The sequence below is a fragment of the Anoplopoma fimbria genome, chromosome 10 (genome assembly GCF_027596085.1).
Source record: "Anoplopoma fimbria isolate UVic2021 breed Golden Eagle Sablefish chromosome 10, Afim_UVic_2022, whole genome shotgun sequence".
Taxonomy (NCBI): domain Eukaryota; kingdom Metazoa; phylum Chordata; class Actinopteri; order Perciformes; family Anoplopomatidae; genus Anoplopoma; species Anoplopoma fimbria.
This window is the reverse complement of record NC_072458.1, coordinates 5,748,083-5,764,974: the sequence shown is the minus strand read 5'-3', so window position 1 is coordinate 5,764,974 and position 16,892 is coordinate 5,748,083. Positions and strand designations below refer to the sequence as shown.

Sequence of the window (16,892 nt, the reverse complement as noted above, 5' to 3'; positions counted from 1 at the left end):
CTATGAAAAATTCATAATAGCTCTGGACCGAAGCTGCAGACTAGTAAGGCGGGGTGCTTATTTTCCGTTATCCCAGCTATTTCTGGCCTGCATTCCCATACATTATTCACACAAACCGAGGGGGGAAGACCCGTATACAAGCCATTAAAAGGTATGCTGAAGCGCGCCAAAATGTCTAATTCATTAGCAGGTGAGTTGAAAAGCCACTTTAGCGACATGCAACAGGCGAGCCAGACGAGGGCGCAGTGGACTCCTCACTCTTCCAGGCACTGGAGGTGAGCTGGAGCCAGAGCAGCGTGCGGACGTAACGCGACTTCTGATTGGTTAGACTTCTGCAGCGATTATGTCAAACTGGCTCCCATTGGACAGCTGCTAGTGGGCGGAGCCGTGCACGGTATTTCATTGATATAGCCTACAGCTGGTGGCTACAGATCCGCCACAAGGACTAGAAGGGCTATGAAAGTGAAGAAGGGATTGATGTAGGGTTTTTTTTTTTTTTTTTTTTTTTTTTTTAAAGAAGGCTCGAGAAGTGTTTTATTATTTTAAAAAAGAGTGGCACACCAAAGATTCACAGAATACAACAGCCAAAATGCTCTGCCACGTTACTCGGCCGGATTCGGTGGTGATGGAAGTGGAAGTTGATGCGAAGGCAAACGGTGAAGACTGTCTGAATAAGGTAGGCTGTGGTGGAATACACATCACGTTATTATCATATATATATTTTTAAACAACGTGTCATGGCCAGGCAGGGCAGCCGTGCTCTCTTTCTTTCGAAACTTTAGATTTTTCCTTTTTTCCTTAACTTCAGCTCGATCGCTTATTCATGACTCCCAATATTCTGGTAAATAAGAAGGTGGAATTAAAGGCATGTTTCTGCATAAAGAGGAATAATTATTAAGATGCAATCGCTACTGTGCAACGTTACTTATTCTGTTAACAGAAACTAGCGATGCATCTGCTTTGTTTATTGCACATAGGGAAGGCGGAAACAAAATGTTCTGCTGCACGCAACGTGCAGTTAAAAAAACCCCATCTGTTTGTAACAATGAAACCTTAAAATGCCGTGTTATGGTCTAAACGAATGACTTAATGTAACTGTAGGGAAAGTTTTGCTCCATCGGGGTGAGACTGCTCGCCTCTACCTGCACGGCTTGGCTGGTCGCAGGAAGAAGATGTCTTTGTCGGGGTTACTTGAGTTCATTCCGCTTTCCGCTCAACGTTCTCGCTGCACTCAAACCGAAACTTCGGTCTGAACTAAGTGGTTTAGATATTCACCTCTTTTCCCTCCAAAGTGGACAGGAAAAAAAAAAAAAAAAACCCACATCGCATGCTACCCTGTTTTTTCCCCCACTAATAAAAGTCTAAAGCTACTTCAAATGCATGGCATAGCCCCCAACTTGTCTTGGGTATGAATGAGTTTTTGCTCCCTGCAGACGTTCACCATCAGTTATGTAATAACCTCATGGCCGGCGCCGCCGAGGGGGCGTGGGATTGTGGGCTTGATGAGCCCCTTTACCCCGGGAGAGCCTCCAAGAGCTTAGGCATATTGATGGGTTTTATCTGTGTAGTAGTAGTAATGGGGTAGCAGGAATCCTAATGAAAGTGTTAAAAGCAGCCTTATTATCTTATATCTTAAGTCTTGTGAAACTTTATTGATTCCTGTTGGGGAATTCTGTTGATTCTTGCCACTGTCGAAATACATACCTATGTAAAGATTAAGCGCAGCTCAAGTAGCTGCCTTACACTTGAATACTTGACAGGAAGACCAAAGCCAATATGGATTATTGTCTGGTTCAAGGACATGTAGCCAGCTGTCACAACTCAAAACTCCAGTCTACTCGTCCTACGACCCTGCCGTTAAAACGCCTGTCTTAATGATGTCCTATTATACTCTTTCCTTCGAAGTTACCGGATGCCTATTTGAATTTCTTAGTTCACTTTTTTTTTGTTGACCCATTTCTTTCGTCTCTTTGCAGGTTTGCAGAAAGTTGGGCATAATTGAAGTCGACTACTTTGGGCTGCAGTTCACTGGCAGCAAAGGAGAGAACCTGTGGCTGAATCTGAGGAACCGCATCTGCCAGCAGATGGATAACGTGACGCCCTGTCGACTGAGGCTGCGGGTCAAGTTCTTCGTGGAGCCCCATCACATTCTGCAGGAACAGACGAGGTATGTTTGCCAACTCCCGTGTCTTGCATAGGCATAGGCATTGTGTGCAAATTTGTCACTGGAAACTCACCGTGTTTGTCTAGGGGTATATAAATGGATAATTAACCACATCCATGTGGTCCGTGATTGCTCCACTGAGCCACTGAGCCACAGAGCAGGGTCGTCCTCCAATCAGAGGATTGGCGGTTCGATCCCTGGCTCCGGCAGTCCATGACGATGTGTCCTTGGGCAAGACACTTATGAATGGGTGTGAATGATTAGAGAGATCCTGATGGGCACCTTGCATGGTAGCCCCTGTCATCAGTGTATGAAAGGGTGAATGATTAGTAATGTAAAAGCGCTTTGAGTGGTCGGAAGACTAGAAAAGCTCTATACAAGTACAGTCCATTTACCATTGTGGCCAAACACATGCGAATTAGCTCGTCGCCTCTTCCGAAAGAGCTCAGTAAGAATTAGATCTGGTCTGCGTTTGTCATTAACATGTACTTTATTGGCTTATTATGACATGCAATGATGAGCACATGGGGGGAAAAACACAAGCCGCCGTTAGTGAGTTCCTAGCTCATAATATAATCGCTTTGTTTACAATACAGTAGAATGCCCTATAGTAACCTCTTCCCCAAGCCTGTCTGGGGTTACTAAAGGTCGTTTTGGTGGAGCTCCAGGCAGGAAATGTGATCCAGCAGCCCTGGGGCTATGTGTCGCTCTGTGCCTGCCCCCAGGGACCCTCTGAGTGACAGCCAGGACCTCTGTCACTGGCCCCATTCAACTCAAAATAATTCTGTGGTGTTTTTTTGTTTCGATTGTTTGTGGCCATTTTTGTCTGAACAAAAGCACGCTCCTCCATTTGGGGATTTTCCAGATGTCAGGAAACTGTGTGAATGTGTGTAGGTTGGTTTCCTCCATAAGTTGTTTGGTTTTTTTCCACAGAAATGGGTCACAGATTGCATCTGGTTTTCATAGTGATATTTGTAATGGTTTTCGAAAGCTACAGTTAAATATTTTTATTTGAGAAACTAAATAGCCAGCATCAAAGTTGCCATAGCAGATAACACATTGGAATTATATATCTCCTCTGTACCAGGTCAGTTTAATGAAAGGAAAAAAAACACTATTCAGAACAAAGTGACAAACCTAGATTCTGTCTCAGTATTCCCCAGTTTTCCGTTTTGAAGTTATAAATAGCATTTGCAATCGCAGTCCTCACAACCTGTCCAAAAAAACTGTTTTACACACAGTGTCTGGTGTGATAGCATGGATGTTCTATTCACCTCAGGCGGTGCCACGGGTGTTTTCATACTGCAGAGTTGGAACAGTGATGTGGAGGAGTGGGCCGACTGTTTGGTCTCTTTTTAAACTCCGCCACGCTGCTCTTGCCCTCTCCCTCTCACAAACGCAGCATGCCACTAGAACCGTTAATTAAACTGACATTTATCTGCCTTGGCCAGGATTTGCTCGGCATTCCAGCATGATCTGCGTTGCTCCCCAGTTCACCCACTGCCCCATCTTCCGCTGTCTTTTCCACTCCCTTTTACCTCCATTCACTGCCCTCTCTCAAATATAAAGATATAAACTTTATTCTCTTGCAATGTTTTTATCACTGTCAGATATAAACTGTCCCTAATTAAATGTCCTCTCTGCCATCACGCTCACCCAACTCGCACTTTGCCCGTTGTTTGGCAACCTTTTGAAGAGGGAAAAAGTGAAAGGCAGCAGGGGGGAGAGAGTGAGCTTGAAAGACACTTGGCTGCCTGTGCTCTGACCTCCACTAGATTAGCAGGGGTTATCAACAGATGGCTGGCGTCGGGTGGGGGTTAGGCGGTTGTAAAAAAGAAAAAGAAAAAAAGTAGGTGAGATTAAGATGTGAGATGGCAGGCAAGGGTATGTGGGGTTGCTGCTAATAGGATACTCACACATGGCACATGCCAACATGCTGTCAAGATATGTGTTTAATTTTGGCGCTGCCTTAATGCCATCCTTCTGCTCATGTGATATAATTTAAGTGGTGGTTAACCAAACACTGGCTTCAAGTTTAGAGATGAGGGCAACATGTTGACAGTGCGCAGCAGTGGCATTTTGGGGAGCAACACAAGCCTGGGAACCTGCCATGCACCCTTTTAAACGGTTGTACAATTTATACATGGCATTTCTGCAAATTATCATTTTCTAAACTTGCATTTAATATATCTAACTCGGCTTACAGGGAATATATTTTCATAATGTGAGTAAATTGGCGCGTTGAGAAGAAGGTGAGGTCCCGTTTCACTCATTTCTTGTGCAGTCACCTTTGACCTACTTATACCAATGCCTCCACTCAACTCAGTCATGCTTGCATCAAAGCAAGCATGCACATGTCACCATGACAAACGCATTGGACATTTTTGTTAGTGTGCCAATAGAAATGCATCCTGTCTCCAGAAATTTCAGTGTGCACAACGCCATGTTTGCCGTATTTACTCTGAAAATTTAGTCAAAGACAATGTCAGTCCGTGAACAAGTTTCAGAAGCTGAAACCCTGTGTAAACTGTGGACACACCCACTTTATAACCACGCAGCATGTTTCACTAGTTTCATATGTGTGTGTGTGTGTGTGAGCTGGAGTAAATGTTCTCAGCAGCTTATGGACAAAGCAGAAAGGACTGTATGGTGCCACGGCTCTCAGTTGAGCTGAGCGGTGGGCCGCTTTTTCAACGCCCTTCTTATAGGCCATATTACATAACCTGCAGTAGACTGACTGCGCACAGAGCTGCTTATATAAGCTGCTGTGTACTCTGCTGCCATGTAAAAGCCGAGCAGGTCACTCAAATTATCTTGCTCGTACGCAGCTGACTATTTGGATGGGCCCGCATGTGTTAAAAATGTACTATACAGAATCAAACCCACATTTTAATAGTAATTAAACCTTTTTCCTAGAATCTGTAATAGCTATATAACCTTTGGGTAATACTACTGCACAACACCAAAGTGCAGGCTATATCTATTTGAGTTGCAAGGCTTAAGCTTTGTTTATGCTCGCACGTGGCATGAGCCTCCACGGATGGAGCGCGAGTAACGAGCCATAAACCAACGTCCACCATGCCAATGAGGGATCTTGTATTATTGTAAACTATTTCATTTGGTTGGCAAATGTATATTTTTAAGACCTCCCTGTTTCTAAAGCATTTAAAAATAATTTACTGTCTTGGTAAATACATTAGACATGTTAAAAGTACTTTTTTCAGTAAACTATTTGTGACAGTCATCTCAGTGCCTAGCTTAAAAAATTCAGAGGTGCTCGACCAAACGACCACAACACCACGCAGAGCCTTCACGGCGCACGCACCTCGCACTTTATAAATCTAGTACTTCCCTTCTTGCTTTACTAATAAGACATTTTTTGTAAATGTGGCCATTAGCTGCTTTTTTGGGCAGCAGAACAAACACTGAAAACAGGGCCATACAAACCTGTCAGTGGTTTGTACTAGAGTTGTACTGAAACATTTTCTTGGTTTAGTCATTTTAATTTCATGCCGGTGTAAAGCACAAGTGGTTCTCTAAAAAAAATAGTTGCTTAAAAACAACAGTCACCTTCATCTGTATTTCCATGATGTATCAACAGAAGGAAATTAGCCTTTTTCATTGGTTAAGGGACACTGACCCTAGGGCCTCAACAACAGCCTGTATTATCTGCATCATTAAACACCATTTGCTCGGGGCTGTTTTCTGGTTTAAATATGTGAATGTTTTCCCTTCATTAGTCCTCGTATTTAGCATTCTGATCAGGCAAACGTTGGATATTCTGAAAGGGCACAGCTATTAGTACAGGCATTAACAGAGGTCCTGATTGTTAACCTGTTTACAACCCTCAAGTGTTAAGTTTATCTTTAACTTAATAAAACTAAATATCTTTCAATCAGACTTTAAGGACTCTGTTCAATTGATGTCATTGCTGTGTTCTTCACTATTTACATAATCCCAGGCAGTTCAGAGACCTGCTGTTCGGGGGCAACGGAGACTAAATCTGCAGAGGTGAAGCGCGTGTTAACCTTGCGACAGACGATCGATCTGTGCAGGGTGTTTCCTTTTCCCCCAGTGCACGTTGGCTTGGGTTCCAACGCTATGTAGCGTTTGTAGACTGGATCAACTGAAAAAAAGATTATAAAATAAAAAGGCATGACTTTGCAGACGTACCAACATTTACATTACACATCATTGATAAATCACAGAAGTCCTGCAATTCTTGGGCAGCCAGACTTAACTACACTTAATATTCTGTATGATTCAGCTTTGTTTTACAACATTAAATTGTAGTTTTTAAACATGCATTACTTCACCCATGAAAACTGAGACAAGGCCATTATCTCTCTACACTGCTTTTTCACCTGAATGCTCTGCCCAAAACAATTTGAGGCAATTTATTCAGGTCACACAGAAGTAGCAAAGTTTTTAGCTCACTGTGGGAGGCTTCAGAGACGATAAAGCCGAAGATCACACAACATGCCTGTAGGTATTCAAGTGTTCAAAAGCACCACCCAAATTATTTATCAGCATGCTCCATCGTCGGTGGCTTTTTCAGCCCTGTGAGATTCTTTCCTCCTTCGTCTGTTGTGCACTCGAGTAACCCAGCCCTGAATTGTCTCGTTTGAAGTCATAACAAGAGCCCTCGTCCCAGAACAACAGAATTGTTTTATTTCTTTGGCGCCTGAATTTAGGATTGATGCTGAGCTTTAATCAGTGTTTTGCCATCCAGCGCAGAGCACCAGCCTGTAACACAAGGCATTTAGCACACAAACAGCTTCTTTGTTTTATTGCTGTACAGCTTTCAGTTCAACTCGGCACAAAGCAAAGGCCCATGTGTTTTACACGTAGGGCTTGAAATGATTGTTTTGCAACTCTGGTTAAAACTTCGATAAGCGTTTGAGTCTGACTTTCCATTCAACCCACGCCCTGGGAGAAGATGTTCAGCAGGGTTTACTATAGTTCATTGACCGCTAGTAACCTCGCAGCACACAGCTCCTGGCAGTGTGTCATTTGACTAGCTCACAAACCGCATTGTTGAGAGCTCTGAAACTCTACTGGTGATTGGCTGGATGAGTTGCAGTCTCTAGGCAGAGGTGTTAGGTTTCAGTTTGTGGGGACTTTTTGTTCTTTCTTGCCTACTCGGAGAAAAGACCCTGGGTTTGGGGCAGAAAACATTAAAATGAGACAATGGTTTTATGGATGGGTGGAACAGACTAGCGAGGGTTTAGTTATCTTGGTAATGAGTGTCCGGTTACTTGAATAAGTACGTCTGTTCCTCCCTATTCTCAGGCACTAGAGGACGTATAAAACCTTGTAAAGATTTCTCAAACTCTTGTGTGAAAAGTTAAATAGCAAACACAGTATTTTGGGATAGTTTGGTGTACTAAATTTGAATGGTTCAAAGGCGAGGCAGAAATCTGCTAATAAACATGAACATCTCATCCCCATCTCCTCAGCTCAGCTCTGTAGTAGGCCGGTGACCTATTTTCAAATATTTTGTTTCAGGGTTCTGGCCTGCTTTAATTGAATTATTCCAGCCAGGCAGTAGAGTGTTCAAACATTCGTGCATCACCCAACATGACCTCTCCCTCCCCCCACAATAGTTTTTACTTCTCCCATATGCTGCTAACACTCAAAAGGGTCTGAAGACTGTAAATAAGAAATTCTTTAGACTTTGATTATGGGTTATCGCCCATGAAGGACAAGGCAAGGATGAGATGTAAACACTGTAATATATTTAAAGTAGGCCAATGAGACTCTCGGCACAGACCACCGGGCATTCAGTCTCTCTCTGTCTGTCCAAGGAAGGAGGCAGTGCTGTGACGATGGCTGCAGTGTTCACGGATGACCCAGTCATGATGCATGTGCAAACGTGTCGGAATAGCAATGTGTGTGTTAGTCACTGACATGGTGAATCAAACGGGCTGAAGCACACAGAGGAGAGGTCGAGCTGCTTTTAAACGGCTGATGCAGCACGGCACCGCCACGTCTCAACAGGAGACAGATTCCTGTGACTCTGTCCGGCCCAGTCACTCTCAAGGCAGTCACAGTGATTTACATGGTCGTTTGGTTGAACATTTATCTGTTCCGTCTCTTGTCTTGTCACCTTGGTTACGGGGGCCTGTGTAAAACGTGATGGGTTTGTACAGGAATAACAGTCTTATTTTCAGGAGGTCTCAAATGTTGTGCCCACTGAGGACACATTGCAAAAAGCATTTTTGAGTTCCAACCAATCAGCCCCAAACACCATGTGAGACGACGCCTGACTAGACTGATTCTGGGGCATCCTTCTGAGAAGCTATCTCCTTACTGTGGAGGCCAAGGAAGGCAGCAGGGTATTCCGTACGTAACGTTCCCCCTTGTTGTTATCATAACAGGAGATGTGCCGTAATTATCACTGCTGCATAAAGCTGGTATTTAGAGCAGATACAGTAGCAGTATAGCTTCACAGGAGCCACAGTGGGGGGGAAATTGTATCTTCTTGCTTGTGAAGCAGCTGTGTGTTGTGGATTTTAGTCTTGTTTTTGTGTTGTTCGGCAGCGTGCATATCTGATGTCTATCATTCAGCCTCAGGGAAGTCATGCAGGAACAGCGATCGTTGAACTGTAGTTACCTCTGTTGCAGGGCCTGTCAACCCGTTCTACTGAACGCCTCGTAGTTGTTTGCGTCTAGACTCCCACCTGTTTACCCATGTGGGAACCCACAACAATGGGGAATGTAGAGATTAGATGTCTTGCTAAGCAACTCAGTGGCCGAATACTCCACCTCGCCACAGATGGTTCACTTTAGTGGAACATCGCTGATGTTAAAACCCATCATGTTACAAATTCTTTCAGTGTCACAACACCAAACCAACAGGCCGAGACTTGTCCGGAAGGAAGCTTTTTCTGATATCGAATGCCTTGCTCAGCGGCACAGTGACTAATAATACCCACTTGCCAATCCCTGCCTGAACTCTAGTAACCTCTGCAGCTTGCTCTATAGTAACCTTTTGCAGGTACCCTGTAGTAAACTCCAGTCAGCCCTATTGTTTGCATCAGACAGGTAGGAAACTAGCAGCGCTACATCACATGACGCCTGCTGGGCCTGACACAATAGAGAGCAGTGTTTGTGCGTGTTGGAGGGAATGGGATGTTTAACACCATATCAAAGCGATGTTTGTTATGCCCGAGGCTAGTCAGCTATGGGGCTTCGTTGTTATGGTCTGGCGTTATCAGGCGTGGTGGAGAGCGGCTCTGTTTGTGTGCCTCACAGCTGCTTTCGCTACTGTTGTCGCTCCTTGGAAGTGCTGTGAGTGTGTGTTGGATGAGGAGTGCCTCTGTTATTGCATACTGAAGCCGTTGCAATACACAACGCGCCTATTCTGCCAGGAAGTTGTGCGCTGCTCCCTCAAGAGTCTGTTATTTAGCCCCATGAGATGACGGAGGAAACGTCTCGTCCAGCTTATTCCCCGTCCCCTGTGGTTCCCACGAGACTGCTGGAGAAGGTGCATTTTCTGAATAAACAAAACACAATAGGTTTATGTAAACTTAATAAAAGGGGTGACTACCTTGTGCTACCTTCCCCTTCCATTCAGTGTCCCTCTAAACCCTCTCAAATATCCTCAAGTCACGGTGTGACCTGATTTGCACAAATGAAAAATGTTTTTCTTTGCATCATGCTTCAAAGAGAACTGTAGCCCAAGGGATTTTTTTTTAGGTGGGGGGAGGGGTTTCGGAAATAAGCAGTTTTGGCGCAGTCTGCCTTTAGCACATCAGGATGCGGTGGGTAGAAAAATTCACAGCCAACCTTTCTGACACATTATACTGTTCGACTGCTATATCTATTTGTCGGCACAGGAAGCCGTACTTTAATTTCTGCCATTTATGTCATTATCAAGAGCGGTCTTTCAACCAACACATTAAATTCGATATTTGAATATCAAAATAAGAGAAAAGCATTTGGATGTGAAACAAACAGCACTACCACGACCTGCCTCCCACACACTGAATGCACCGCATGGTGGGAGTGGCATAACATCTCTTTTATTAATTGCAAAGGAAATATTAGGTTAGGTCAACAACATTGGCTAGTGACAAGCTGTCAAACTGGTTTGTGGTCACAGGAGCAGGTGACTGGAAGTAGGCTCGTTTGCCTATACACTCTTCTTAAGGCCACTGTGTCATAGGTAATCTCAAGGAAGGAAGGCTCAGTTCAGGTCACTCTAGTTCATCGCTCTTCGTGATGCAAGGATTGAGTCAGTCAGGGTGTTACTCCTTCTGACGTTTTGTCTCCTGCTGTTAGAAGGAAAGAATTCCTCACATCTTCTGGTCAAAACAATGGAAAGGACCAGCCGGGGCTTATTTTTTTTTTGAGGATTTAGCTGTTTTCCTTGACCACACCAGAACTCAATGTTCTCATTTAATCATTCAGCCCAAACACAATAACAACTGTGTTTTTAACCAGCGTTAATCTTAGAACTATTTTCTATTTTAGTGCAGGCTTGTCTATAAATGGGAAATTTTGACACCAAGCCACAAAAACGGGATGATGGCCATTGTACAGTTAGTTGACCACTAAGTAACAAGGTTAAAAGTCCAAGTACTTCCTCTACTGGCAAAAACCACTCAAAACTTCTCCAAACTTACCCTTTTAAGAGTCTCGAATGACTTCACTCTTAAAGGAAGTTCTAGTAGTGTTTTTTGGGGAAGAGAATAAAAATAGGAAAGTGAGTCATTGGGACTATTGAACAAATGTCACAGTTGCTTTTCCTTCTGCTTCACACACACTCAAACAACTGCTATCTGTGGTGAAATTCTAGCCTTGTAAAGACCACCTGCTCTGGCCTGTGTGTTCACCAGACGTCTTGACTCCACAATGATGACAAATGAAAGTCATTGAACAGTGAAAGTAGGCAGTGTTTGTGATGAGGTACACGCTGGTATAGATGATTTGTCTTCTTTCTGGATAAACTTAGAAGTAAAGAGTTTGTCATCACATGTAATAATTCCCATTTGCTCAGTTTTTTTTTTTTCTTCCTTTCCAACCAGACATGTGTTCTTCATGCACGTGAAGGAAGACCTCCATAACGGTCACCTACGTATGGGCTCGGAACAAGCGGAGGAGCTGAGTGCGCTCCAGGCACAGGCCGAGTTCGGCGACTACAACCAAAACACAGCCAAGTACTGGTACTCGGAACTGTGTGGAGAGGAGCCCAGCACTGCAACTATGAACAGGTACAACTCTCGGCAAGAAGTGCATTCATTGTTTTGCTGGCCCAGAATCCTTCAGTTCCTCCACATCTTACTATGACCTAAAAACCCTACCCTGACCATCTGCCAAACCTGCCGCATTACAGTCTTTTGTCCAATTGTTTTATCAAACCAGCAGGCACCACTGTTCACTGCTACACCTATACTCACCCCAAGCATGTTATGTATGCAGGTGCATAAATTACCCCAAAATTTTGATACTTTTAAAAAATATACATTTAAAGAAATTTCCCATTGGGGAAAAAGGTGTTTCTAATTCTTTAGAAATACTCAAAAAGGTGAAGGAAACAACGTTGTTACAGTAACAAGAGTAAATGCAATGTATTACTTCCACCCATGGTCATCAGGCATTATGCCATAAAGAAGTAACAAGCTATGCTCCCAAAGGGTTTATCTCAAAAGTATAGTTGAAAAGAACCAATTTAGCATCAGAGCTTTGAGTTCAACTTTGACAGCTAAAGCACACTCTGTAGTGTTGCATTTATCAAACTTTTATGATTCACTTGACAGGGTGTTACTGATATGTATGATGAAGTTTGTCAGAAAATTGTCATTTCAAATATGAGCTTTAGCACTAAATAAACACGTACGTTTATCTTTCTTCCCCTCTCTCCCCAACCCTATCTCGTCTGCAGTATCATTTCCAGACACAAGGTTCTGGAGGGTTCGAGCCAGGGCTCAGTGGAGTATCAGGCCCTGCAGCTGGTTTCCTCTCTGGAGCATTACGGCGTGGAGTGGCACTGGGTTCGCGATGCAAATGGTCAACGGTTGGCCATAGGAGTCGGCCCTGAGGGTATCGCCATTTGCAAGGAGGACTTTAGCTTAGTCAACAGGTATGATCCACTCAGACATCATCCAATAGCTCTAGTTATGCTACGTTTCATGTTGCAGTAGGTATTGAGGATGCAAGTTTGGGGGATTTTTTAGGAACTACATGTCTGATGTAAGAATATTCAACATTTAACAGCTTCTTCTCCTTTTGCCTCTTCTCAGAATTAGCTACCCAATCATCCAGATTGCCACGCAGTCGGGGAAGAGTGTGTACTTGACGGTAACCAAGGACACGAATGACAGCGTGGTGCTTTTGTTCAAGCTGATCAGTAACCGGGCAGCCAGCGGTCTGTACCGAGCCATTACAGAGACCCACGCCTTCTACAGGTGAGAGCTAAAGACATACAGTCCACAGCAGGCTGTTAGTCATTCACAAGTCGGACCTGCTTTGGAACAGCCTTTGTATTCACTGAAGCGTATTTTAATGTTCTAGAGCAGTTCCTTGTTCACTGTCGTTCACTAAAGACTGTTAGATTATACAAGAGGTGAGGGGAAACAAACCGTTTTAAAATGTGTTGTGCAAACATTTGTTCTGCTCTACTTGGCGTGCAGTGCTTCATGTTTCTCCCACATTGCTCCCTTTTTAACAGTATAAAAACATGCACATTGGGTAAAAACATGTCATTGACTTGACTGACTGTGGATTGCACACAACAATCTTCAGTTGGTAGAGGTGACATTTTTCCTTGCCATAGACTGTGTGTGTTTGTGTGTGTCTGAAATTTGCAGCGAGCAGGGACAATTCAAATGGCTGAGCTATGAAATTGTTGTCAGTCAGTCACAATGGCACAAAGGTACAAAGACAGCCCTGTCCTTTTGTTTCAGGGATGGTTTTTAGCTCAGAGTCTGCAGATTTTTATTGGCAGGCATGTCTTCATCCTGCTTGCTCAGAAACTAGTGTTTATCTCACAGTGGTGAATGTGGCATCGGTGCAGGATGAATTAGATGTTGCCTAATAAAGAGTGCAAGGGTGATATTGGATAAACAGACAAACCCGATAACAATATGTTGTGTAAGGCACATGTGAGTCATACTGCAGATTAGTTTGGAATTAGTAGTTTGTCTGGTCAAATGCTTTGATTTTTTTTCTGACCATAGTAATCACATCTTGTCTTATTTTTTGATTCCCAGGTGTGACACAGTAACCAATGCAGTGATGATGCAGTACAGCCGGGACTTCAAGGGTCACCTAGCTTCACTTTTCCTCAACGAGAACATCAACCTGGGTAAGAAGTACGTTTTCGACATCCGACGCACCTCCAAGGAAGTTTACGACCACGCCCGCCGCGCGCTCTACAACTCCGGTGTGGTGGACCTGGTGTCCGGCGGCGACGAACGCTCTTCTCCTCCGCGCTCCCCGAGCCGAGACGACCAGCAGGACGACGGGCTGGACTGCGGCAGCTGCCAGCAGAGCCGGGCCCTGCAGGAGCAGCTGCAGAAGCTCAGAGAGGCTCTGCTGTGCATGCTCTGCTGCGAGGAGGAGATAGACGCTGCGTTCTGCCCCTGCGGTCACATGGTGTGTTGCCAGACCTGCGCGAATCAACTGCAGGTGAGACTTTTCTTCACTCGCAAAATGACTGTAGACTTTTCTGTGTAAATGCTGATGCGTTTATCTGCCACATTGGTGGCATGGGGGATTTTTCCATGTGTGGTCAGCAGTGTCTTATGTCATATACTGAGAAATGACAATACTGCTGGCATTTGCTAAACTGGAAATGCTGACGTTAACACTACTAGTATTTTAAAAACCAAAGACATTTTGCTTTGTTTTCTGTTTGGTCCTTGACTCACGGCAAGCTCAGCGTACTTTGAGTTTCTGGCTCTAACCAACGCTCTTTAATTACACTTAAGTTTTAACTTCTTATCCTTTTTTATGGATAAGAAGTTTGCTTGCACTCTGCTGACCTCATTGTCCCCACCAGTTAATCAGCTAAATGTTGCCCCTCTTTGTGGAGGCAGATGGCGGGTGCTGGTGTGAGCGAGTTTGTCTTTAGAAAAGGATTATAGCAGCCAGGCAAATCCTACTTCCATTACCTTAACTAAGAATCGTGACCCAGCTAATTGACGAGTGAGTCGGTAGAAACGAAAGAAGAAAGAAGGCCAGAAGAAAAGTTCCACTGCTTTCAGCATGACTGTGGGAACTGCTTTCACACTTTAGCAATCCATCACAGCTTCTCATGATTGAGCGGGTCTTGCCTGTTACTGTATCTTTGTCACGGTATTCTTCAGTCTTAAACAGACCAAATGACCCGAGCGGTGACTAATTAGTTGCCTTGATGGCAGTCAATATGACTCTCCACAGCTCATTTGGCGAGAGGGCAGGTTTCTGTGCCTCTCTCAGCACTGAGGGATTGTGGTTACATATTCTCTAAGCTTGCACTGTTCTTTCGCTCGCTTCCGACGCCTCTTTTTGCTTTTATGTCACGTGTTTGCTAGCAACGTGTGCCTTGACCCACTTTATCATACAGTACAAGACGGGTACATTTGTTAACTTGGTGTAGTTTTTACTCAGGTCTGTTAATGTGTTCGTGAAATGGATTGTTTTGAGGAGATTTCCTCAGCATGCCAAAATATATCCGCCACTGGGTTCACAGCATTAATGAATCAATTCAACCACTTCGGATTGATGCATTAATTAGCTCAATATTAGAGAATAAAATTCAAACAAAAACTCTCTTCTAAATAATTTTCTTCCCTCCCCCCTTCAGATGTGTCCCGTGTGTCGGTCGGAGGTGGAGCATGTGCAGCACGTCTACCTGCCCACCTGCACCAGCCTGCTGAGCCTGACGCTGACCGACAACCAACAACAACACCGCAGCAGCATCCCCGCGCCCATCCACAGAGAAATGGCTTCTCCTCACAGCTGCTCGGCAACAGAGTACGACCACAAGATCTACCACACATGAAGACAACTCCAGCGTAAAACATTTTGAAGCCGAACCAGGTTTCATAAAGACGGAACATTTATCGTCCGTCTGTGTTTCCTGCCTGGACTCCTTGAACTACCAAACATACAGAAAACTCCTGAGGATATTCAAACATCGACACACTCAAACCACTCCCTCAGCTAGTGTGCGTGTGCGTGTGCGTGTGTGTTATTTCCCTTCGTCCCTTTGGATGTCAGTGTGTCTGATTGGTTAGTATTCTACATCCCCTGCCACAAGAAGATTTTAGATTAGGCTCTCATTGTCTTTAAATTATTGCATCAGTTGACCTGATACAGAATAGTAAAATTTTGTTTGTTTTTGAATTTGTGTGTCACTTGCTTTTCCACATCAGGCTCTTAGCCCCAGAACCTGAACCATGTGATGAACGTTTGTGTTTTAGAATAGCTAAACACTGTACATAATGGTTGAGTCTTGTTATTTTATTTTTATTTTTAATGCTTCCTTACATTTTAAAGCTTATGTTTTTGATTTGAGAACTGAATTTTATTGTGTAAGAGTGAAATGCTTTTTTTTAATTTTTTTATATTTAAGTTTTTTTTGTGTTCAATGTTTTCCATGCCAATAAGGGGATATTTAGAGGCTAAGCAGCGCTGCTCTGGGTATAGCATAAGACCACCATGGTCCGGTTCTTGTGCTCTCTCAGATCAGTGGGGTTCTTGAAGGTTCATTTAGCCCGTCAGAACTGAGAGATTGAAAGTGAAATGCAGCATCTTGCTGACACTCAAACAGCCTCCTTCACCTTGAAATGGGTATTGTTGATTAACTGCCACTTGTCCAAGACAACAAGCCTGATTTCATGGACTGATGCACCTTTCCATTCTTATCTCCATGCCAACAGGAAGTTAGAAATTAAGAGCACAAATGCTCTTCTACTAGACACAGTACCAAAAGGTTATAAACAAAGATTTTTTTTCCAGCAGCAGCCGCTTCCTCTGAAAACCTCCGCTATAAATTTCTCCTCTGGGGTGTACTAGGGAGTTCCTTTTGATATTTTTAAAGGGTACAAGGAGATCTATCCGTGCAATACTTGCTTGCTTTTTGAAATGCTTTTCAGTTTTTTTTAATTTCAAAGACTATATTTAAGAAAAAAACCGACATTGTCACTTTACCAAGGAAGCTTTCCACATATCTGTAGTGGGGTTTGGCCTTAATGTAGCAGCAACATCGTGTTTCTTATAAACTTACAGACTTTTTTTCTGGTAAGAAAAGGAAAACTTGTATTTCTTTTAATGCTGACTCAATTAAGCTCAGTCACTGCAGGGGAAGGACTTTTATTTTTCACAATTTTAAGTAGTGATTTGTTTCTGTTTTCTGAAGCAAAAGCCACTATTCTCTGTACAAAATAACTCTGAATTAAATCCTTTTTATATATTCTGTTTTTAACAAAAGAGAAAGTATTAATAAAGTTGTTTTTTAAAAAGACTGTGTTGTATGTTATCTGAAAGCAATTATACTAGACCGCCTATTAGAGCAAGGAAGATGCCAGTAAAAACAAATGGAAAAGTTTTGATGGAATTATAAAGCAGATACTTTACTGTATGTTGAATTGAACATACGCCATTAAGGTACACCAATTATTTTAATTGTTACTAGGAAATAGGAACCGACTAGGCCAGTGGTTTCCATCCTGAAGGCTGGGAAGCCCCGGTCACCAGGTGAATAAAGGGATAAATATTTAACTTTTTCTTGTAAAAT

General features: G+C 43.4%; 1 protein-coding gene across 1 annotated transcript; it reads left to right on the top strand.

Annotated features, from left to right (window-relative positions):
• Window positions 1-530: 530 nt before the first annotated feature.
• On the top strand, window positions 531-16,574 carry mylipa (myosin regulatory light chain interacting protein a). The gene is made up of 7 exons (XM_054606201.1): window positions 531-676; window positions 1,977-2,167; window positions 11,197-11,382; window positions 12,054-12,251; window positions 12,412-12,576; window positions 13,381-13,798; window positions 14,958-16,574. Exons 1-7 carry the CDS (start codon window positions 590-592, stop codon window positions 15,153-15,155), a joined length of 1,443 nt encoding a protein of 480 aa, XP_054462176.1. The 5' UTR covers window positions 531-589; the 3' UTR covers window positions 15,156-16,574.
• Window positions 16,575-16,892: the final 318 nt, after the last annotated feature.